Genomic DNA, 23,379 nt, shown 5'->3' on the forward strand with positions numbered 1-23,379 from the left:
TAACCCATTAAGCCGCCCAGGAGCTACTAGGGTGGCGCTGGCTGCCAGAAAGGCGGTGGGAGTGGAAGACTACATTTTACCTTTGTATTTTAAAACTACAATAGCTTTGAGTGTTAATGGAACAGAATTGCTATCTTCAAGCAAATTATTGTTGATTTTTAAAGAAACCTTTTAAAGTATTGCTGTTAGGCTTCTTTAAGGCTATTGTTACAAACTGAAAGTACAGTGTAAGTACATTTAGTAAGGTAAAGGTACACCTTCAAACTGAATTGACCTGACAACCCCCACAGTGATTTTGTTCACTAGAGCGCTACAGGATTTCAGTGATTAGACCCTAAAAGGAGCATGCAAACAAGGTTACTACCTGTTTTGATTGTTTTCTAAATGACAACCTGAAACTAGTTGGAAGCTTTAAGCATATGTGAGTACAATTTCCTATAGTTTCTCCCTATTTTTGCGGGGTGCTTAGTGTGATGTTACAGTGGTAAAAGTGTCATATACTGTACTTGTGGAAGTAAAACCGGCGGATGCTGGCAAATGTGGTGGAAGAAGAAAAAGTTTGTATAAATATATAGAACTGCTAGCTTCAGTGTACATTTGTGTGCTATTTGTGTGGGGCAGCAATGTATGTCTCAGAATTATGAGAACAATGAATTATGAGAACAATTGCAAGTTCTTTAATTTTGCAATTGAGATTGAAGATACATCTGCAGAGAGTGGCTTTGAGATTTTTTAAAACTAAGACCTTAAAATATTTTATTTAAGAAAGTAGCTTCCAAAAAGTAAGCAAGAATGGAAAACGTACACAACCTTATTACATACATTGTATTGGCCTCCTTGTTTTGTTTTGTTTGTTCAAATATTCTTCACCACTGCCAAATAAGGAGAATCTGATTTTCCTATTTAAAAAACACGAGTAGTCATCAATATTTTTAGAGAAATTATTTTGAAATTTCCATGTATTAACTTTTCTGCTACTTTACATGGAGTGAAATGGAGCATGTATATAAGAGTAAGGCACTGTGAGTGTTGCTGCTGGTAGCAAAGGGGCTGGTGATGTTTTACCCCAGAAATTATACCCTAGCAGCACATTGTCTGGTTCTTCCATAGTTTCTTATACAATAGGCAGTTCACAGATCAACAGTACATTCCTAACTATGTCTACTCAGAAGTAAGTCCTACTGAATTAATTGGAGCTTACTCCCAGGTAAGGGGATTTAGGGTTGCAGCCCAAGTCTCAATTCCCTAACAGGTAGATTTTCCATAAGCGAAATTCTGTCCATTTGGAAATAGAAAATATCCATATATTTTATAACATCATTGGTCCTCTGCTAAGTGAAGTTTTTTATAGTATCAATTAACTAGTGAATATTGTTTTCATTATTCTTCCATTATGTTTTGAAATAATTGTAATAGCTTTCTGGATTGTTGAGGCTGTCTTAGCAAATCAGTGAGATTTAGGTGGTTGCAGAAGAGGTAAACAAAAAAAATGGAACCTTCTCCTGGGTTTCCTAATAGGTGACTTGGCAGTTACAGACTGTCTGCAATATTGGAGTGCCCCTGTAAAGTTGTGGCCTATTGAACACAGTTCTGTTTGTGCTCTTGACCTTTTGGTTCATCCTATTCTGTTTGATGGGACGCGGGTGGCACTGTGGGTTAAACCATAGAGCCTAGGACTTGCCGATCAGAAGGTTGGTGGTTCCAATCCCCACGACGGGGGTTGCTCGATCCCTGCTCCTGCCAACCTAGCAGTTTGAAAGCATGTCAAAGTGCAAGTAGATAAATAGGTACTGTTCCAGCGGGAAGGTAAACGGCATTTCCGTGCGCTGCTCTGGTTCGCCAGAAGCGGCTTAGTCATGATGGCCACATGACCATCTGTACGTCGGCTCCCTCGACCAATAAAGCGAGATGAGTGCTGTAACCCCAGAGTTGACCACGATTGGACCTAATGGTGAGGGGTCCCTTTATCTTTACCTTTATTCTGCTTCATATTTTAATCAAAAATGGATTTCTATATACAGTATAAAACAAAAGGGAATAAGGTGTGCTGACTGTGTTCACACATCATGTTAAACCATAGTTAATGTTTAACTATTGTTAATATGAATGGGAAGTGTATTGGTGCGTGCTTCTCAAAAGTCATTGCTTCATTTCTTCTCTGCTCCTAGCCATGCCAGGAGCAGCAAACCACATCACATATCTGAGCCTGGGCTTATGGTTTTAAACTCCAAAACAAATCAAGAGCAGTAAGCAAAGAGTGAACACTGCTTATAATTTCCACAATTGTACCCATGATACAAAGTATTTGTATGTCACAGTAACTACATGTGGTTTTACAGGGAATTTCCACAGTAAGGATCTATAATAGGCAACCTCTGGAACTTCTCATGAAAATTCTATGTGAAAAATCATATCATTTTTGCCATATATAACACAGCCTGCCTCACATAGAAAATATAGCATCAAAGTGAGTCTAGGGCCTGGTTCAGACTGTCATTCCAGGCTTCATAAATATGGCTTATTTGCGTGGTTCATTAACTGTCAAGCATTAAGCCAGAGTTGCTCATTATGGAAATAATTCTGAACGCGGGCTTATTGCCGTCTTAGATCTTGGTTCAGAAGCTGGTGCACAGTGAGAAGAGAGATGGGGAGTTGCAAGAGAGCCATGCTTGGCCTAGAGGTGGTCACACCCAACTTCACAAACCGTGGCATGACCCATGTGGTTAAACTACTTTAGCTTCCCTTTAGACTTATTAAATCTGAGTAAGATAAACAAACTGTGGCTTATGAAGCCTTGAATGGTTGTTCGAACCAGCCCAAGTCTGTTTGCAGTGCAGATTAATATGGGTTTTAGACACAGATGCAGATCAAATGCATATTAGTCCAAACATAAGCTAATAATTAGAAACAGACCAATTTCATTTTATTGGCAGTTACTGGTTAAACCTCTTTTTGGTCTTATTCAGTCTGGGTAATTAAATTTTATAGTTTATTGTTGTATTTGTTTTAAAAAATATTAGGACTTGAATCTCTCTAATTTTGTCCTTGGTATATTTTACTAAGATTTAAACATTTAAAAATTTAAAACTATTTTTTTATTAAGCAGTAAATGCAGATTTCTCAATAATTAAGCAAAATCTGGTGAAGTTTATTGTGTAGATTTTATTAATGTTGGACTAAAGTGTTAAGAATGTGCCACCTACCACATTTAATGCTTTAGTAATTAATGGCTGCAGTACTTAAGAGAAAAAAATGTTGCTTTTCAGAAGCAAACCAATATGAGGAATGCCTTAGGAACATTATTAATGCTTTAGTTTACAAACTTTACTGGCACATATTCAGACTCCTTCAGAATTTTACTGATCATTTCAATTCTTTTTAAGTGCTTTAAGCCAAATCTAGTATATAGAAATTTTCATTTATTTGCTTCTGTGCATTTGTTTTTAAAGAGAAGAATGAATACAGCCTTTTTACTGTTTGTAAGAAACATTTACAGAAGCAGGCTTAGAGTGCAGAGATGCATGTCAGTATTCAGAATTCATATTTCCCTTGAACAGATGATTGTGATAAAAATGGTGCATGGTGTGTTTTCATTGCCTGTTGAAAGACTTGCATGCAGTTAAAATAAGCATTTTGATGGTGGTTGAATTAAGAGTTTTTTTTGTCAGTCTCTTCTCATCATGGATGATTAGACTAAAATGTCTGCTTGTCTTGACTTGAGATCACCACAGCTTCAGATAACATGCTTTGTGATTGAAGGTCGAAATATTTTGAATTCTAATAGGCTGCCAGATGAATTGCTTGAAATAGACTGTAAAATTTCAAGGCTTCCTTTTCCATCTGCTGTGAAAAGAACCATTGGGAATGGTCGAGCTTGATGATCATAGAATTACTGGATGGTGATTCTAAAACCCTCAAAGGGAAGTTGCTATGGCGATCTAGTTCCAAACTGTGAAATGATTCACCTTTGAAAGGCTTCAGGGTCTGAGAAGCTGAACACATCATTGTTCAGGTGGTCATTGGTTAGGAAATTGCTGGTGCCTGTGTAATCAGCACTCCTGTGGTAGTTAACGATCTAAAAAGGTTTGTTCTGAATGATGTGGGACAACAGCAATATGCATGAGATGGCTTCTAAACCTTAGTTTGTAAGTCTGGTGCTTGTAAAAATATAGTCAACTAAATGGGGGAGAACAGAACTGCTTTATCTGGAAGCCTTTTTAAAGACAGAAATTTGCTCCATGATGGATGTGGCATGTAAAGTGGATAGAAGTGGAAATATGGTCTTCTAGCATCCATCTGGGCAAAAATCTTTTTTAAATGAATGAAGGGAATATGGTGTGTGCATTGGGTGGGGTATTCATAATCACATGTTTTTTTTAAAAAAAATTGTAATACTACTAAAATGTGATTTTATTGTAACTCAGGATCTACACAATATTTAGAATGAGCCCTATTACCAAGCTAATCCCAATTGTTCTTGGACCTTCAAGGAAATACGCTGGTTACATTCTGCTTATGAAGAAGTAGACTACAATTGAGTTGGGGTCTTGAGCAAGGATTTAAACGTTTTTTGTTATTTGGCATCTTGTTGTTCAAGATGGAGAAGCTAGGAACCTCAGCTAGCAAAGCCCCCAGTTTGCTGTTATCAGGAAGGATGGACCTGTGTTCCTTACACAGCTGACTTGCTAACATTCACTTATTTATTTAATTTATATATTGTCCAATAACACATGTTCTCTGGGTAGTTTACAAGTGTAAATTCAGACAATGAGGTATAAAAACAGGACATGAAATCTGAAACAAAATCAAATCTATATATAAAGGATGCCTATTCACAATGATATTAAAGTTAGTGACGGATCCTACAATATGGGAAGGAAATAAATTTATGGAAAGAAAGTTTCCCTTCTTCTCTGCTTCAAGCAACCTTTTATTTTTAAAAATTTGTTTCCAAAATACAAACACAAAGAACAAAATGGTTACATAAGGTCATTACTAAGAGAAGGTGATGCCTTTAACACAATTTTCCTCTTTACACGTAAGTCGGTCTGTATGTAAGTTTCTTTGGCATCTTGGCAATTTTCTGTATATTTTATCATAATATTACAACTTCTACTTAATTTCCCTAATCTGAGGAAGGCCCACCATGAACAATGTGTTTGATCAGTCATGGATGGATTGCTGCTGGGGAGAGTGGGTAGGTGCCTAAATTGAGACACCTACTGGCTGTAGCAGATCCTGCCTCCCCACCGAGGCTTTTCAGGAGACTTGGGTACCACAGGGGTGAGGAAAAGATAGAAAAAATTTCCTCCGTTAGCTTTTTGCTGTTCACATTTTAAGATCCAAGCAAGCATCTTCCAGACTTCAAAATCTCCCTTTACAGATTAATTGGCAGATTCCAATCATGCTCTCAACAGTCCCATTTAGGCCGCAAAGTTGATAACTAGTTAACCACAACATGCAAAAACTGTAGTTCTGGTTGAGACAGCTTGAATTTGTTAGGCCATTCACTATTGACTGGATCAACCTTTTCAGATGTTTCAGCAGCAAGAAAAGCATATTTCTTAGTTCTCATCACCCTTTCTGAAAAAGAAAATGCCACTATTAGCATCTGCACAGTTGATCACTATGCAACGTCTGTGCACCTGCAACGATTGCAGAATTTACTCAATTTGTGCCCTCTTTCTAAATGGCTAGATAACCCCTCCCCATAATCAGGTATTATTATCCCGTTACTCTACTCTCTCTACTTTACCCCCTGCATAGCTCCTGTGCCCTATCTTATTATTTCATCTCCAATATGAGATAATTGAACTAATGACCACTAGAGGCCCATGATCCCAATGAGGTTGGAGAACACATTTTGGCAAATCCTGGCTCTCCTTCTGACTTATACACACATGGTCTAAATTGTTTTCCTGTGCTAGTGCCCCACTTCATATTAGGAAGGCATTTTTATCTTTTAGCCTTGCCCTGGTTTGAGAACAACTGGGCTAGTTATCATGATGACTAGGCTCTTCCCATTCACCAGCAGTACATTTCTGACATAAATTTAGTACTTGCATATGATTAGTCTAACACTTCATAAAGGTAGGGGGAACTGGGACAAAGAGATCCTCTCTGATCCTTGCAAGATGATGGTAGATGGGGTGGGTGGGTGAGTAAGTAAGCTAGCATTGCTATCCCTCAAACCTATACAGTACATGTTTACTTGGAAGCACTTTAGAGCCTTTGTCCTGGTCCTTGTGTGTTTCTTATTTGTCACTGGCTGGGTCCCTTGATCCTCCCTAAATGTTTTTACAATCTAATAGAATTTCAGTTAACATTAGAATAATCTCTCTCTCTCTCTCTGTGTGTGTGTGTGTGTGTGTGTGTGTGTGTCTGTATCTGTGTGTGTGTGTGTGTGTGTGTGTATGTATGTATGTGCGTATGTATAAAATGTGTGTGTGTGTGTGTGTGTGTGTGTGTATATAAAAGTTGCACACACTGTAAGTTCCTAGTTCATTAGAACCAGTGAAAAACTGAGAATTAAAATATGCTTTAGTGGCACAAACTCTAAACAGGACTTGTAAATCAAACAAAATGATTATTTCCAAAGTCACTGAGTACTTCCATTTAAACTATATTTATACATAATATTGAAAAAAAATCTAGTTAACTTTAAAATATGTAAGTTCTTGCCATTTAGGGTTCTATGAAGCTGATCATCAAGAGGGTTGCAAATCGTTGACTGTTTCTATTTTCAGAATTCCACATCCCTGAGTAATTTGCTTTAATTTCACCCAATCTAACCTATACTTCACACCGTCACCATTCAGCTCTTAATAGCTATGTTCTGTGCATAAGAAAAGCATATAAATGTCCACAATTACACTGCAAATGATTACAACTAGTTAGTGTTTTATGAAGCACTGTAGAACCAAAGTTATAAAGTATTTGAAAAATTATTCTCCCGAAGGCATTTGTCAAGAGAATTTTCTTTTTCAGCTATATATTTAACTTGTTGACATGCATGCCTCTAGCTGAAAAAAAATGTTCATTCTTACAAAATGCTCAAGTAGAGATTGCATAAATTGACTTTTAATTCTTTCAGCATATGTTTGTGTTATCCTCTTTACATATAAATTTATTGTCATTGAATCAATGCTAGACTTCCACCCTGACTTAACAATATTATCTTCCACGATGTTTATTCTGGTCTCAGATTCTGTACTTTTATGGAACAATTCTGGGAAGATAGTGTATTAGGCTGAGAGAAGGCATTCCCTCCTTTCAACTGAAAGTTTTGAGCAGGTTTTAAAAAGTTTATTGAATGTGTGCATCATAATACCAGGAATTGGACTGAGGAGCCAGTGTTTTATCTTGCTGTAATTACTGGAAGCTGTCTGCGGACAAACGCCGATTCCCTCGGCCAGTAAAGCGAGATGAGCGCCACAACCCCAGAGTCATCTGCGACTGGACTTATCGGTCAGGGGTCCCTTTACCTTTAATTACTGATGAGTTAGGGGGAATAACTTTGGCTTTATCAAGAGGAAGCCAGAGCAAAAATGGACAGAAATGCTGGGAAAGTAGTTCAGGTCACTCAGCCAGTGTTTTCTGCCTATTACCTGAATAAACCAAGAATGAGCTTTTCTCTTTTTTTTGGCAGAGAGTTGAAGCAAGAGCAAAGAACTTGCATAAATACTTTCCAGGCCTTGAATCCAATGTTAGAAACGGGGGTAGGAATGCTAGGAACCATGTGGCTCCTGGGACCTAGGTTGTGGGCACCAAAACAAAATGTCTAGGGACCTTTTGTTGTTGCTGCTGCTGCTGGTGCATCAGGTGGTCAGCGGGGTAGCACGGTAGGAAAAAGAGGCATTTGCTACCTTTGTACCCTGCCAAACACCTGATTCACCTGGCAGAGCACTGAAGAGCTGTTTGGCAGGGATAGCGCTGCAGCAAAAGATGTGTGTCTTTTGCTGCCACTGTGCCCGGCAGACCAGCTGACTGCAGCCAGGAAGGTGGAGATGCTAGGCGCCAAGGGTGACACCTGACATCTCCAACCAGTCACAAAAGGCCGGTTGCCAGTTGCAAAATGCGACTGGAGCTGGGCTAATTCAAATGCTGCTTGGATCTAGATGTCTTTTGCATGATTAGAAAAGCACTTGTTCTTATACAGTACAGGCTTGCCAAATTCCTCCAGTTTTCCCATTCTTCTACAGCCCCCTGGAGCCCATCCTACACCATTTTAGGTGGATCATCAAGTGGGTGGTTTTTTGGGGACATAGAATAGAAGCCAGGAAATCCTTCTTGTGCATACAGAGGTCTGCTTGATTGCCTCTGGATCCTACCTTGTGGTTTCATTTTCACATTTCTCCTTCTGTGAGAGTCCAAATATCCAGCCAGGCAACTCTTATGCCTCTGCATCAATAGCCACAGGTTACAGGTCATTTGTTTGTCAGAGAGCAATTCATCCCTCATGCTCACTAAGCAGGGGTGCCAACTTGAGAAAAATATTGTGGTGGCCCAGGTAAGCCTCACCCCTGCATCACATGAGGCAATGCACACACACAATTTGAATGGGAATGCCCATCAACTTTGTGGGGGCCCAGCCCCCTCAAACATTTTATTGGGTGATCAAGCCCCCGTGCCCCCTAGGTGTTGGCCCCTATGTTGCTGAGCTTTCCCAAGGTGTATATAGAAGCTACAGTATGCTTACATTACAGGCTAATGTTTTGTAGCCGAATTAGTATTTTTTTCATCTACAGAATGTATCAGAATAAAAAGACCAGTTTCTTTCTAATGTAAGTATAAAAGTGAAATAAGCAAATTGGTATGTAAAAGGGACATGTTTAGAAAAATGTGAAAGAGCAGATCTGTGTATTGGACCATAACAGTTATTTATTCCATGTTTGCTTAGAGACGTAAGTATCAAAAGTGAATTGGTGCACATATTATTTTAGTTTTCTGCATTACTTTCCACAGTAGACAAAGCACAGGCTCCTTCATATTTAAGTCAAACTAGTTTCCTGTGCTGTATCATAAAACTTTCAGTCCAATCAGCAACTGCATTTAAATACTGCAAATTGTAGCAGCAAAACAATAATTCTGCTGATTAGCCCCTTTCCATTTCTTGTAAGTGAACTGTTTATGCTGTTGAGTACCTTTTGAAAAAAGAAAAAGCCAAAACAGCCTTGATTAGTCAAGGAGTAATTGGATGACTTGATTTTAGCAAGAGAATGAATTGGTTGATGATAGCCTGTAACTAAGTGTAGTGGTTCTGTTCAGAGGAATACATAACATAGAGTCATCAGATCTTGACAGGTATAACATAAGCACTGGCAAAATCTCTGGATGTTTTGAAATAATTGTCATATGGACGGTGTAAGAAATGGCAGAAGAGTGTGCATATTGTAGAATATATCTGAAGGCAACTTATAATTTAAAGTGTGCATACAAAATGTAGATAGATTTTGCCATACTAAAATATGGGGGTGGGGAGAAACAAGGTAGACTGCTAAGAATGTGTTAGAAGATCATGGTGCTTTTACTGTAGTGCAGAAAGAGAAAATTCAGCCTGTGATTGAGAAAAAAAAGTGCTGTCAGTGAGGTGTGGTCCGTAAGGATGGGAAGAAGGCCCTGAATAAAGCTGCATTGAGTAAGGAAAGAACTCCGTGTAAATAAAGTGTTGCTGCTGAATATTTGTGGTTATTTAAAAGTTCTGCTTGGGTGAATCATGAATTGGGCAAGGAAAGGAGGAGGAATGCTCAGTCATTGAGACTGGTTCTCAACATTTTATCAAGATGAAAGGAGTAAAGTGATGAAGACAAACTGGAGATGGTGTGAGGTGGGATGCTGGAAATGTTTGCTCCTGGCAACGATGCAATAAAGGGAATTTGCTATCTGTTAGGGGTTCAAACGAACTACAAGAGTACTCTTTTGAGGCAGACTTACTGTGTGGCCGATGCAAAGCTGGGATTTCAGATCAAATGGAATTGAGTTGCTTATTTGGTTTATTAAAATCTGAAATGATTTCCTTGAATAGTTGTTGGAAGGTGTTCTTGCACCTAGTTAGATAAAGATGGCCTATATAGATGTTCACATAATTTCTTCCTTTCATACATTAGGCATGGTTCCATGGTTTCAATAGGGGCTTGCTTAGGAATTTTGAGCCTAAACAGGAAGAACACTTGTGCTTTCTATGTCTGTGTCACAGGAACCTCAATCATTGAATCCTTCTTCCTTCTCTTGTGACTGTGCTCTTGCATTTGAGAGTTGTACTCTCAGTGTACAACTCAGGACTTGCTTGTACAAAGTGTACAGGAATTATAATTGTCTGTTACTGTACAAAGCCTTGCATTGGGGGATGTGGCTTACCCCGCTTTTAGATCTGTCTCTGCAAATATCCAGGAAAACTTCTTAAAAATAGCCCATTCTTGACTCCAGTCCACCTTGCACATATAAATAGACTTGTTTCCTCTATGTGTTGTGAGGGGGTGTAATTAAAAAGGAAGCTATTAGAACATGTGATGGTGTTGTAAACATGTATACAAATTTTGGGAAAAGATAATGAAGGAAATCTCTGAAGTAATAGTTTTACCAGTGCCTTTAAACCCCAAAATTATGTCTTTTATCAATATGTGTAAACAACTTGCAAGTTTTCTGTTAGTAGCTTTTTGTTCTACCATATTACAGGACTGGAAAGAATGTTCAGATTTTTCTTTAAATATTTGGTTTAATAAAGTTATTTTTATCCTCATTTTTGAAAAAAAAAGACTGATAAATTACAGGTATCTCAGGTTGCAGATAAATGTATAGGGTTTGCCTCCATTTGGCAGCCATTTGTTATTTATATCACATTATGCCAATTCTGGGAATGGCAAACCCTGGTGAAATATGGCTTTATTTGATATTTATAACCCTTTTTTTGTACAGTGGTACCTCTGGTAACGTACGCATCAGGTTACGAGCTCTGCTAACCCGGAAGTAGTTGCTCCTGGTTGCTACCTTTGCCCCAGGATGTGAGCAGAAATTGCGTGCCGGAGGCACCATTAGCAAAAGCATGTCTCAGGTTGAGAATGGTTTCCGGTTACGATTGCACCTCCGGAACGGATTAAGTTCGTAACCAGAGGTACCACTGTATTCTCTTTGTATCAGGTCAGTTTTATAGTAACATACAATTTGTTGCATTGTCTCTTGAAATTGTACTTTCTTTTAGGTGGTAATGGCTGTGAAACCAGTTTCTTGTTTTGTATAGCTTTTCTTTTATGTTGTTTACAGAACTGCTATTTCAGCTTCATAATATAATTTTGATTTTTTATTTCTTTAAAGAATTGGGTAGATGACCTGTTTTATATGGGAATATTTAAGGAACAGTTTTCTCACTGGAGGCTGAAGTGGCTTCAGTGATGCAGAGTTCCTTTTGTCAGCTTCAGTTGCTTTGCCATTCTACAGTCATTCCTGGACAGAGATAGCCTGTGCTCTGATAGCCACCTATTTTGGTTTACTGTAATTGCACCCAGCAGTCTACCACTGAGATATGGGTGGGGCTGTAATTCAGTAAAAGAGCAACTGCTTTACACGCAGAAAGTCCCAGGTGTGAACCCTGGAAACATTGGTGGGGTGCTTCACATGGCCACTGTAAGACCTGACAATCAGCTGATCGTTGGGTTTTGTGAAGCCCTTATGAAGTGTCCCACAAGACCTAATGATCAGTGCTGTGGACTGTGTATTTGTTTGCATAGTTGGATTTCATAGAATCATAGAATCATAGAATCATAGAATCATAGAGTTGGAAGAGACCACAAGGGCCATCGAGTCCAACCCCCTGCCAAGCAAGGGATTTAAAATCGTGTGGGTGAATAGGTGTTGGCTGATGTCATTATTATGTCACATTTGGCTTGCAAGGGGTGGGATAGATAACAGTCTGACCTACTGGACAGATCCAGTTCCCCACTTCTGCTTTATATGTCAACAGATGCAAAACGTGTGAAGTGTAATAATGTACTAAAATGTTGCAATGTTCAGTGAATTTGTTTGTGACTTCCTCTGTTATCATACAAAACTTACTCTTCAGAGGTTTTGACAAGCATTTGCTTCCAGAAATGGAACTCACTGAGTGCTTGTATGAATTGATACAGTATTCAGTGTCCTACCTAATGCAGTTTGCACCACCCATTTGGTTGATTAGTTCTGCATTCTCTTGCAGTGCTTTCTGCATATCAGACAATATTTTCCGGATCTTTTCTGCAAATGTAAAAAAGAAAAAGAAGGCACCTGTGTCAATCTACACAGGACACATATTCCAGAGAATGATGTGTATTCTAATTATGTGTACATCTGTTCATTGGATGTTGTGCCAAACTATAATATGGTTCCTCTTACAAACTTTTGATTTCAGAACCCTGAAGGCCATATTCTGGAGCTCTAAGTTGCAAGTGCATCAGTTACTCATGGAGTTTCCTTCATCAAGCCACCTTGAGCAGCATTTGGTAGAATGTGAGCTACAAATGTAACGAATAAAGTAATAATTTCATTGTAGTACTATCTTATTGCCCTGTTCCAGTGTGGCACACTGTGTATTGGATGGAGATGAGTTTGGCTAGTGAAGCCTCCCCCTCCTGCTGCGACAAGCTCCTGTCCCCAGAACCAGGAGAGGCATGAAGAGGGCAGAGGAGAAATTTGTGTCACATAGGCACAGTCTCAGATTGCTTAGGGGAAACCCTGGAGAGGAGGTGACTTTAGGCAGTTGGGGAGGGAAGGGGCTGGGACCTTCTGTCTCAGCAACTGCTTCATGGTGGCAAGACCTACTGGAGATTAGTTGCTGTGCTCATTAGGGCTGACACTGCTGTGAAAATCCTGTTCCCTCCTCCTAATAAAGCGTTTACTTCTCTTTACTGCTGGCTTGTTACAGTCATTCAGCCTTGTTTAACTATGTTTTTAAAAAGCCATTTTTTTGTCTAGAAATAACACTTAAATAAGCTGCCTGATAATGAGTCAGCCTGTTGATCCATCTAGTTCATTGTTGTCTGTGCTGACTGGCAGCAGCTCTCTAGGATTTCAGGCAGGAGTCCTTTCCAGCCCTACCTGGAGATGTTGGGGATCTTCTGCATGTGAAGCAGCTGCTTTGTCATTAAGCCACAACCCTTCTGCATAACACCACCTCCTTGTCCTCCTTCCTCAGGCTGCAGAGAAACACAAGCTTGATGTAAAGCATTTTGCATGTGATTCATAAACAGCAGATACCGTAGTTTTCCGAGTATAAGACTAGGTTTTTTCCAATAGAAAAGAATGTTCAAAATTGAGGGTTGTCTTATACACGGATAATGCAGAGGGGCCACAGGAGATTGCTGCGGCAAGGGCTGTTGTTGATTGGCTGCCACTGCGGCAATTGTGTGGGTGATTGGTGGCGAGCGGGCAGACGATTGATGTCTTCGGCAATGCGTGAGATTGGCAGTGGCGTTCTGGTGGGTGAGCGATTTTCGGCACCCCCCCCCCCCAAATCTCAACAACTTTGGGCAATCCTCCCCCCAAAAAAGCTTCCAAAAAAAAAAAGCTTAACAACTCTGGGCAATCTCCCCCATTTTCTGAATTTGGAGTCCCCCAAAATAGGGGTCGTCTTATACATGGGGGCGTGTTATACATGGAAAAATATGGTGATTCTGGGAAGATAGTTGAACTGGTGACTTGTGACTGCTTTTGCTGGGTGGGTGATTTCAAGAATTCAGCGCTAAATGCATACACTCTTCTCTTCACTGGACATTCACACTGTCCCCAAATGGCAAAGGGACACAAACTATTGAGGCTTTCCCACCACTATATGCTGTGTGCATAAGGAGTCTGGCAAGGCAACTCCTTTTGTTGGCCAGGTGGCATTAGTTTGAGTAGTTGCTAATCTGAAGTTGTTTTTGTTTGTAAAATACATTTCCAGGATATGTGGGGAAATGCTACAAGGAAAAACGTAGGAAAGGTTTGATGGCCATCGATCAAGGATGAAGTACTAGTACATTTCCTGAACTGGCAGAGAGTTGGACCTTTAAGATTCTTACCAAATCTGCTAGACTGTGTTAGTTGTTTTTGTTTTGTTTTTACAAATGAGAAAATAGTTTCAGCAATTTGTTAGTGTAAGCTCTCCTAAAATTGTACATTGTGATTACTATACATATTTAAGCTAGACCCTAGCAGTTCATTTGTATAAATAAAATGTTAAAGAAAATTATTATTACGGTTGTTCATTAGTATAAATAAATGTTTAAGAATGTTGTTATTATTTTTTCAGTAATATATAATAACCTGCAATTATTATTATAATACATTGATAACAAAATATGTAATTAACAATAATAATAATAATAATAATAATAATAATAATAATAATAATAATTTCACCCTTCACCAAATCGTCCCAGGGTGGTTTATGCACAAGTACAGGAATGAAAAGAGTAAATACAGAAAACTAACAGCTGACACTGGGGCAAGACAGTTTGAGCATATAACGCCAATCCTGACTTGACTGCACTGGCTGCCTGTTAGTTTCCGGGTCAAATGCAAAGGGCTGGTTTTGACCTATGAAGCCTTAATTGGCTCAGGACCACAATACATCAACAACCATCTCTCCCCTTGTGAACCGACCATGACCCTGTGATCATCATCTGAGGCCCTTCAAAATGTGCCGCCTCCATGAGAGATCCAGAGGGTGGCAACATGAGAATGGGGCTTTTCTGTGGTGGCTTCCTGAATGTTCTCCAGAGTGAAGCTTGCCTCCTCCTCTTCCAGGTCTTTGGCTTAATAATAATAATAATACCACACCCATCTGGCTGGATTTCCCCATCCACTCTGTGTGGCTTCCAACAGAATATTGAAAACGCGGTAAAACATCAAACATTAAAAACTTCCCTAAATGGGGAATTCCCTAAATTCCTTTTAAGCTGTGTGTGTGTGTGTGTGTTAGGGTTGCCAAATTTAAAAAGTAAAAACCAGGACATTCCAAAAGCTGTTGAGTTGTTTTTTTAAAAAAAACAAAACAATGTGATTTTTCGATTTATTTGTGAAAGTTGCTATGCTATGTGAATTTCTCTTTTTGCACTTTGAACTGTCTTGTGGTCCTTGGATGAAGGGCGATATTATTATTATTAACAGTAATAAATAAGAAGAATAAACATGCTTGGAGATCAGGAGGAATATTTTAAATTTAGTGTGAAAAACAATTGGTAGACGATGGAGCAGATGATAAAGAATGAAAATTCGCTAGATATGATGAGGAAAAATTTAATAAGGACCATGGAATTCACAGAAATGGAAGGTTTAATGTGTGTGAGAAAGCGGCATAGAATATTACAAAAGTTAAAATGGGAGACGATACTTCTGAGGCTAGGGTCCAGGTTAACATCAACAGAGAGAGAGAAGGTAAAAAATAGAGACAAACCAAAGAGATTCCAAAAGAAGAAACAATTACTGGGATTTTTGCCTTTGAACAATGTTGTACCTTTCAATGTCCACATGGCAAAATGCATCTGATTTGCCCTCAGTATGCTAATTGAGAAGCTGCTGTTAATGATTCCGGTTGTGTAATTAGGACAATTTTTTTTTAGCTCTACTGTTCCATGGGTCCTGAGGTGTAAGTATTGTGACATTCCCCATGTGAGGGGAAAGTGATGTGTGAATTGTCTCAAAATATGGTAGACTTGCATCTCTCTAAAAATATGTAGTAGATGTTGCTTTATTTTTTATGACCTCATATGAAGATACAGTAGCTAGCATTCATTCTTTAAAATGTTTTAAAGTCTCATTTCTAGAGTCAGTGGGATTGTTACTAAATAGTGCCTAAAATTCATGTTGCGCATTAATTCATGACTAGGTCTAAATTTTTAAATTATAGTTTGCTACTAAGACATATTTTTAATTTTTGTTTTCATGCTATTATTTATTGAGAACTCAAGAGTATCTCAGTTGAATTACATTGCCACATTATGTCTTTAGAGGGGCATAAAGTCAGTACACATGCTTCAGTAATATCTGGTTGTTTTACCCTTATGTTTCCATTGACAATTTGAAATTATGGCTTCAACTGCACTTTAAATATGTGATAATAGCATGTGTTTCTAATAAGGGCCAGCACCATTTTGTTGAGATAGTGTGAATGGTTGTCACTCATATATGACAAATGCACCTTCATCTGCTTCTTTGATGGCCCCCTAAAAACCATACCCTCAAATCAGACCGATGAAATTAGCTGCTGTGTAAATTGTGTGTCTGAGTGGTTCATTATCTAATCACCGTCAGAACCATAGTGATAAAGTAGTTTGAAGCAGAGAAGAGGTCTGCCAGATGATTTCAGGCCTCCCCCCTTTTTTGTAAATCCTGTTTCCCTTGGAAACCCATTAGTACTGTGTAGAACTTCAGAATTCTTTGACATAAACTTCATAGCAATTCTAATGTTTACTGCATCTAATGAGTGACTTAAAATGTTCCTGTATTATTCTGAACCATTTATTTATTAAGTGCTATATAAAAAATACTTTTATTTGGCCACCTCTAATACACTGTAAGATGCAGTGACCCCGATACTGAAAATTACTGACAGATTTCTTGTTTGAAAAACACTTAAAATGCTTGTAATTAAGTTTTGCTCTGCCCTGGTGCCTATGACTGGTAGATTGTTTCTACTTTGTGTATCTTTCTTTTGTCGTCATCCCCCCTCCACTCAGAATACTGCTTAACATCTGAATTTTGCTCCCCCTCAAAGGATCATTTGATGATGATGATATCACACACATTGAAGGAAGTGTTGCACCTGTTCGTGACATTGAAATAATACATGAAGAACTTAGGCTAAAAGATGAGGAAATGATCATGCCCATTATAGACAAACTAGAAAAAGTGGCTGTACGAGGAGGTGACAAGAAATTAAAACCCGAATATGTAAGTAAGAATATCTTCAATTTTTAAAATATTTTTTTCCAGTGTAGGAATGGTTTTACACAGGGATGGTGCTTATCAGCTGCAGACTTTATTGTACTGGGAAAAAGGTGCTAGTCTCAGTTTTAAGACACCTCAACTTTCTACCTCAAAATTATTACATCTAGTACGTACCATGTTGCATTGTGTTAGTTACCTCAATTCTAGTTGCATATATAAACGGTGACTGCGTAAAACAGTTCAGTAGTGAAGACCATTTGCTATGCCTATACATTTCCCCCCCAAGAAATTAAATTGCTTGGAAATGCTGTATCGGTGTTTTCATCCTCAGTTTTCGATTCTACTACTTAATGTATTTTAGGAGAAATCATAATTGTTCTGGTCTCTATACTTTCCACACTATATTTTGCAAAAATACTCCTCATATGTTCTGCTCTTCTATTCATATTTCTTTAGTTATTTCTGTATCTAAAATTTGGTATTTGTATGATATGTATTTGTACAGTGGTGCCTCGCAAGACGAAATTAATCTGTTCCGCGAGTCTCTTCGTCTTGCGGTTTTTTCGTCTTGCGAAGCACGGCTATTAGCGGCTTAGCGGCTATTAACGGCTTAGCGGCTTAGTGGCTATTAACGGCTTAGCGGCTTTAAGAAAAAGGAAACAAACTCGCAAGAACTCGCAAGACGTTTCGTCTTGCGAAGCAAGCCCATAGGGAAATTCGTCTTGCGGAACGACTCAAAAAACGGAAAACTCTTTCGTCTTGCGCGTTTTTCGTCTTGCGAGGTACCACTGTATACCAGTTCCAGAGTACACAATAGGTTGTATCAATAGAATTGCAAGAACCCCTTCTTCTGCCTCCCAGAAAGCCACTCCTGATGCTCAGGAGACCCCTGGAATGAGGGGGGGGGGCGCGACTGAAATTTTGTGCAGCTCTCATACTCATCCCACACATTTTAGAGGCTCCCCCAAGATTTCAGAGTGGATTTTTTGGGAGTGCAGTAGGAAGAAGAAATTCATTTGTGTGAACATCTTCATGCTCACATTTCCAATAATACAATCTAATATGGGTATTGCATCTGATTTCACATATAAGTTTTAGAAAAGCAAGTTGTATTCACTGTAGTTTAAGTATTGAAAGTGGTATAGTAACATGAACGCTATTGAGCTATAGATTGATTTCCATGAATGTGAAAAGGTACCTTAATGCAGAATTCCTATATTAATCACATTGTTAATTGGAATAATATAAGTGATCGTATATATCCAGGTAAGTAAGACTGTCAGCCTGGCTGTTTGATGTTAGAAATCTAGATGTAGTCACAATCTAAATTCAAATAAATTGCTATAAATAATATCCTCTCTCTGTATTTACAATTTTGCTCACCACAGTTAAAAATCAAGAAAACCCTATAATTTTAGTGCTTCTGAAAGGACAATGGGACAGGGTAGTTTCTAAAAAGAAGAAGAAAACCAATGCAGGTGGCAGAACATGGTAAAATGCTACAAACAGGAGCAAGACAATTGTGTCTTTGAAGCGGTGAATTGATTCCAGGGCCTTCCCATGGACATTGTTTCCAGACCACTTGGAAAATGTGAAGGAGGATTTGAAGACCTCTGGAGATAGAAGGACTCTTGTTTCTGCTCCGAAGAGGAGATTTGTGGTGGTAGCTGGTGACCCCCCTACTGAGAGGGACCGAGACAGTAGTTTGTCCTCCTGACAAGTTGTGGGATGTTTGTTGTCTCCCAGGTGTGTGCGTTCAAAATGTCTACAGTCTACTGACTGTTATCCCTTCCTGTGGATCCATGCGGGAACAAATACTCCTGCTAGCCACAGAGTTGAAAGTGTTACAAGCCCCTGGCTCTGGGTAGGAAGAGGAAGAATATAGGGGCATGGGTGGTGTTTTTGTCACTTTTCCTGTTGAAGGTTATGTCTAAAGATGAGAGAGAATGCTGGCTATGAATTTTGTATCATTGGGAAAGGTTTGAATTCTTAGAACATGGTTTATGCCGGGATGGGCAGACTGTGGTCCAGATTCAACTAACTCATTTTGTTAGCGGAAGCCAGTTCAAGGAGTCCTGCTGGTGCAAGGGGCTTTCCCCGTTCTCTTCCTCCCTTATGCAGCTGCTGTCTCATCTCCCAAATCTGTACTGGAGGGAGGGGAGAACCCCCAGAATAGCCCATAGAAGAGGGAAGATTGTTCCATTGGGAAGGCATAAATGCTTGCACTTATGGAATGGTCTCCTTGGTACTACTTTGAATTCTACCCAACTCTAAGAATTGAGGGTGGATCGCTATGAGCACCTGATTACTCCAGAACAAAACTCCATTCTCCTCAACATTTGTAAGTTCCAGCAGCCTAATTTATGTCTGGGAAGCCTTTTAGTTGTTGCTGCTGTTAGATGATTGGGATTCAAAACTCTTGCTGATGAACTGCAAAATCACCTGGGCATCTACCAGTGGACCCTGATATACCTTCTGCCTGGTCTTTACTTTCAAGGGCAAGGACATTTGGCAGAAGTTGGATTTGGACTTTTGGCAGAGGCACATAACAATGGTTTGGAAGTACAGTATGTGTTTTGCAGGAGTCTCCCAAGCTTCTTCAGAAGGTATTTAAATGATTCCTGCCAGTGGGGGGGGGGAGAGAGAGGTGGCAATGAGGTGCTAGACAGCGAGGTGCTAGACAGCATGACTCCATGTACTACCAGGAGAGTGAGTGAAAGTGGGACGGTGATGAAAGTTCCCGCAGACATATAGGGAAAAACTGCAAGGGAATTGTCAGTGTATAGCACACAATTGTTGATGTCTTCATACTAACACACATATATACACACAATTTCCTTTTTATAAAATTACTAGCCTGGTAGATTAAGGAAATTATGGGCGTGTAGTTCATTTTGATTTTGGCAAGACTTTGAAAAGGCCCCCCATGCTAAATTTTTGACAAGCTGGTAGAATATGGGCTAGATGTTGCTACTGCTCTTTGTGGCTGGTTGATGGACTGTACGAGCAAGTATCAATGACTCCTTGTCACCCCGGAGAGATGTGATAGCACAATTTTGTCCTGGGCCCGTTGTTTAACATCCTTATAAGTGAATAGGATGGAGAAGGAGAGGGAATGCTCATCAGATCTGCAGATGATACCAAACTGGGTGAGTTATGAAGAACCTGTTGGATGAGGCCAGTGGCTTCAAAATCTTAAGTTCAGAAATGGCATTACTTTCCTTAAACAAATATTTAAAATCATGGGTAAACAGGAAAACATTTGAGGTGTGTGTTTGGAATGTGAAAGCTTGGTTACACTATTGTTGACAGTTCATCTTCTTTTTGAAAAAGAGAGTAAAGGGAGTTGGCCATCCAATTCTCTTATTATTATTTTTGCTGTGGCATGTGATTTTATTTTCATGATGCTCCTGTAGTCTGGCTGCCCCCCCCCCCAAAAAAAGAGTACATGCACATTGTTAAGCATGGAGGAACAGATCTTTCTTCCTGCACATAATTACTTCGAAGTCTAAAGATGGGGGTGAAAACATAGTATCAAGTTATTTGTCTTTTAGTTTAAAGCAATGTTAAGCTAACTAGGATAATTAAGTATTTATAGAAAACACTGTTAGTTAACAAAGACAGTAAGTTAGAATTTGTTTTTAAAAAGAAATGAAGTTTAGTCCCTGTCTCTCACCCCCTAAAGCCAGAAATGTAAAATTATCTGAAATGCTGTTGCTGGGTCCCAACTCACACCTTTATTCCATGAATATATGTACTAGAAATGGGTACCTTAACTTGCTTATCAATGTTATTGTTTGATTAGGTTGTCATTCATGATTTAAAAAATCTTACCCTCTCATTGTAGTGTTAAAATGTTACTGTTAAGCTATTAAATATGTCATGTGAGATGTCCACATTTCTCGTTTGTGTGACAGGCCTTTCTGCATACTGCCTCCTTGATCTAAAATAGGTCTCAATTCTAGGTGACAGAGTTGATTTACAAGCTTTGTTCAAGTTTCTGATCTGTTTTGGCTGCTTGTTCTCTTTTTAAGACTGTTTGGATTTTTGGAAATAAGTCACTGGTGAAAAAATTCTCCTGTATTTGCAGTGTAGCACAACAGGCCCTAGCTACCATAAGCTTTTACAAATGGAGGACCCCTGGGAGACAGATCTAGTTTTCCTCTGGTTTCCCCAAAAGCTACTGTCATCACTTTGCCAAACTTAAAAATAGTTGTTAGAATTTTGAAATCCAGGAGAGAGATTACACCCAAACTAGCTAACAAGCATTTTGTTTTTGCAGATGCCATTATGGAGCAATTTAGGATCCCACAGTCAGGAGCTCATATAATAGCCTTGCTCCCCAAGCAATCATGCTAGCCTGATGGTAAAGGATTTCACAGGCTCTCCTGCATTGAGTGGATCTTGGCAGTTCTCAAGAAGGGCTTTAAAGTTTCATCTGTGGCAGTTTTGCATATTTAACAATTTGCTGTTCACCAAGGTTGACTGGAGTGTACCTTAGTTTGGAGAGCAGAACCAGATGTGCCCCAATACCATGAGGCTTTCAGCCACATTTGCCCAGTTTTCTTTTGGCAGGCAGTAAGGTCCTTGGGGAGTTGCCTTTTGTCTGTCCTGGTCAAAGTAAGAAGAAAGTCTTCATCTTGACAAGGCAGAGCTAAGGGAGGTCCTGAAGGTCTGCAGAAAAGGCTCAGCACCCAGGTCTCTTCCCTGAGATGGGCAGTGTGTTGTGTTAAAGAATTCTTCATTTGTCCATGGACTTCCTGAGTAGGCTCTGAATTGGGTAATCAGACTCTGATCTGTCCTCCTTTTGAATTGACATTGCAGTTCGGAGGTTCTCATAGGTGGGTGCACTGTCAGCCAATAAGGAATTGTGTATCTTCGTCAGAATGAAGTATTGCTCAGGTCTTAGCCTTTGCATGTGCTAAAAGTCATGTTTTTCACAGGTCTTGGAAATTTGATTTACCAAAATTCTGCACTCATGGCAATGGCATTAGCTTGATCATAGAATAATAGAGTTGGAAGATACCCTGAGGATCATCTAGTCCAACCCCTGCACTGCAGGAATATGCAGCTGTCCCATATGGGGATCAAACCTTCAACCTTGGCATTATCAGCACCATGCTCTTAACCAACTGAGCTATCCAGGCTGATGTGAGAAGTGCTCTTACCTTCTAGCCTGTGAGAACAGCTGGCACTGGAGAAATGAAATATATTTTCTAGGGTTTCATGTTGTGGGCCAGAAAACGTCATGAGTCATGAAGGCTTAAGGAGGCCACCATTTCTGCTTGGGAAGCAGTGGATATCAGCTGCTGGTATTACTGCACACACAATGATACATAACATTTGAGGGCAGGTTTCTCTTGGAGGAATTCTATAGATATGCAATGTTAGCATCTCCTCACATATGTGGACATCCCATGGATGGAGGCTTCTGTTTCCAGAGTTGTGACCTTGCATAAAGCACAAACTTACTTGAGGGAGAATATTGGGTTTAATAAAAAAAAATTCCAGATACAGAGGGAGTCTTCTGTACATGGTGGAAGGTAATATGCTATTACTTAGCATATTTTTTTGTTCTTCTAGGTGTACCAAAGGTTGCTGGTCTCCCCATAATTTTGTGTTTTGCATGATCCACACTTATAGGCACCACACACAGTTTCTTGTTTTTACTGCTTTGGTTCTTTTCTCTTCTTAAATGTTACTGTTTTGGTATCTGGTTATGGTTATATTTGGTTTTCCAGTCTCTGTGATCCTCTCCCGCACTCCCACACCAAGTAGTTTGCTTCTTGCTCTGCCAGTTAGGGTCAAGTAGGGAAACCATCTTGTTGATAAGATCAAATTTTGTTCGTCTCTTCCTAACAGAAGAAAATGCTATCCCAGTTTTGTTTTGAAATATTTATATCCCACCTTTCTGCTTGGCATTCAAAGCAGCTGAAAAGAATGAAATTACCCCAAGGCAGGTTATAAATAAAACAGTAAAGTAATTAAATTCAAAATACAACACACCAATTCACAAAACATGGATAAGTGATAAAATGAATAGTCACCAGCATATTAACTCAATCCCTACCAAAGGCCTGCAAAGAGGTGTGTTTTTAACTGCTAATATAATGGCATTCTACATACAAAACCCTCCCCTGGCGTATAAGAAAAGGGGCATGCGAAGGGAAAGGCAGGGGTTGGAAACCTCCTTCTTGAGACTCAGCTCTATACCTACAAGATTTATTTTTTAAAAAAAACAACAACCATGTAGTAGCATTCAGGTATGTGAAGTGTTACACACACAGGTATAACCACCTCTCTGAAAACTAGGTTGGTATAGACTGCCTTCCATATACTTAGGAGAATGGAAAACTGACTTCAAAGTTCCCTTTTCAACCACTATTCAAATATGGATAATAGTTCAGAAGTGCTCCCTCTGTACCTTCAAACTATTCAAATTACATTATACTTGTTTTATTTACATTTCCAAAAGCCTGAACA

The 23,379-nt window shown here is 39.3% G+C and overlaps 1 protein-coding gene across 10 annotated transcripts in view; it reads left to right on the forward strand.

The window, feature by feature from the left end:
* The window catches only part of OLA1 (Obg like ATPase 1), an 89,443-nt gene that overhangs the window by 21,531 nt on the left and 44,533 nt on the right, over positions 1–23,379 (forward strand). For 8 of the 10 annotated variants that reach the window (XM_083469726.1, XM_083469723.1, XM_083469722.1 and 5 more), the window contains one exon: positions 16,724–16,899. In XM_083469726.1, coding sequence (XP_083325852.1) covers positions 16,724–16,899 — 176 coding nt within the window. Of the gene's footprint in view, positions 1–4,064; positions 4,084–12,379; positions 12,478–16,723; positions 16,900–23,379 lie in introns of those variants that run through there. The other 2 variants (XM_083469729.1, XM_083469721.1) reach the window with 2 other exon arrangements.

The sequence above is a fragment of the Podarcis liolepis genome (genome assembly GCF_965112155.1).
Source record: "Podarcis liolepis genome assembly, chromosome: 1".
In the NCBI taxonomy this organism is placed as follows: Eukaryota; Metazoa; Chordata; class Lepidosauria; order Squamata; family Lacertidae; genus Podarcis; species Podarcis liolepis.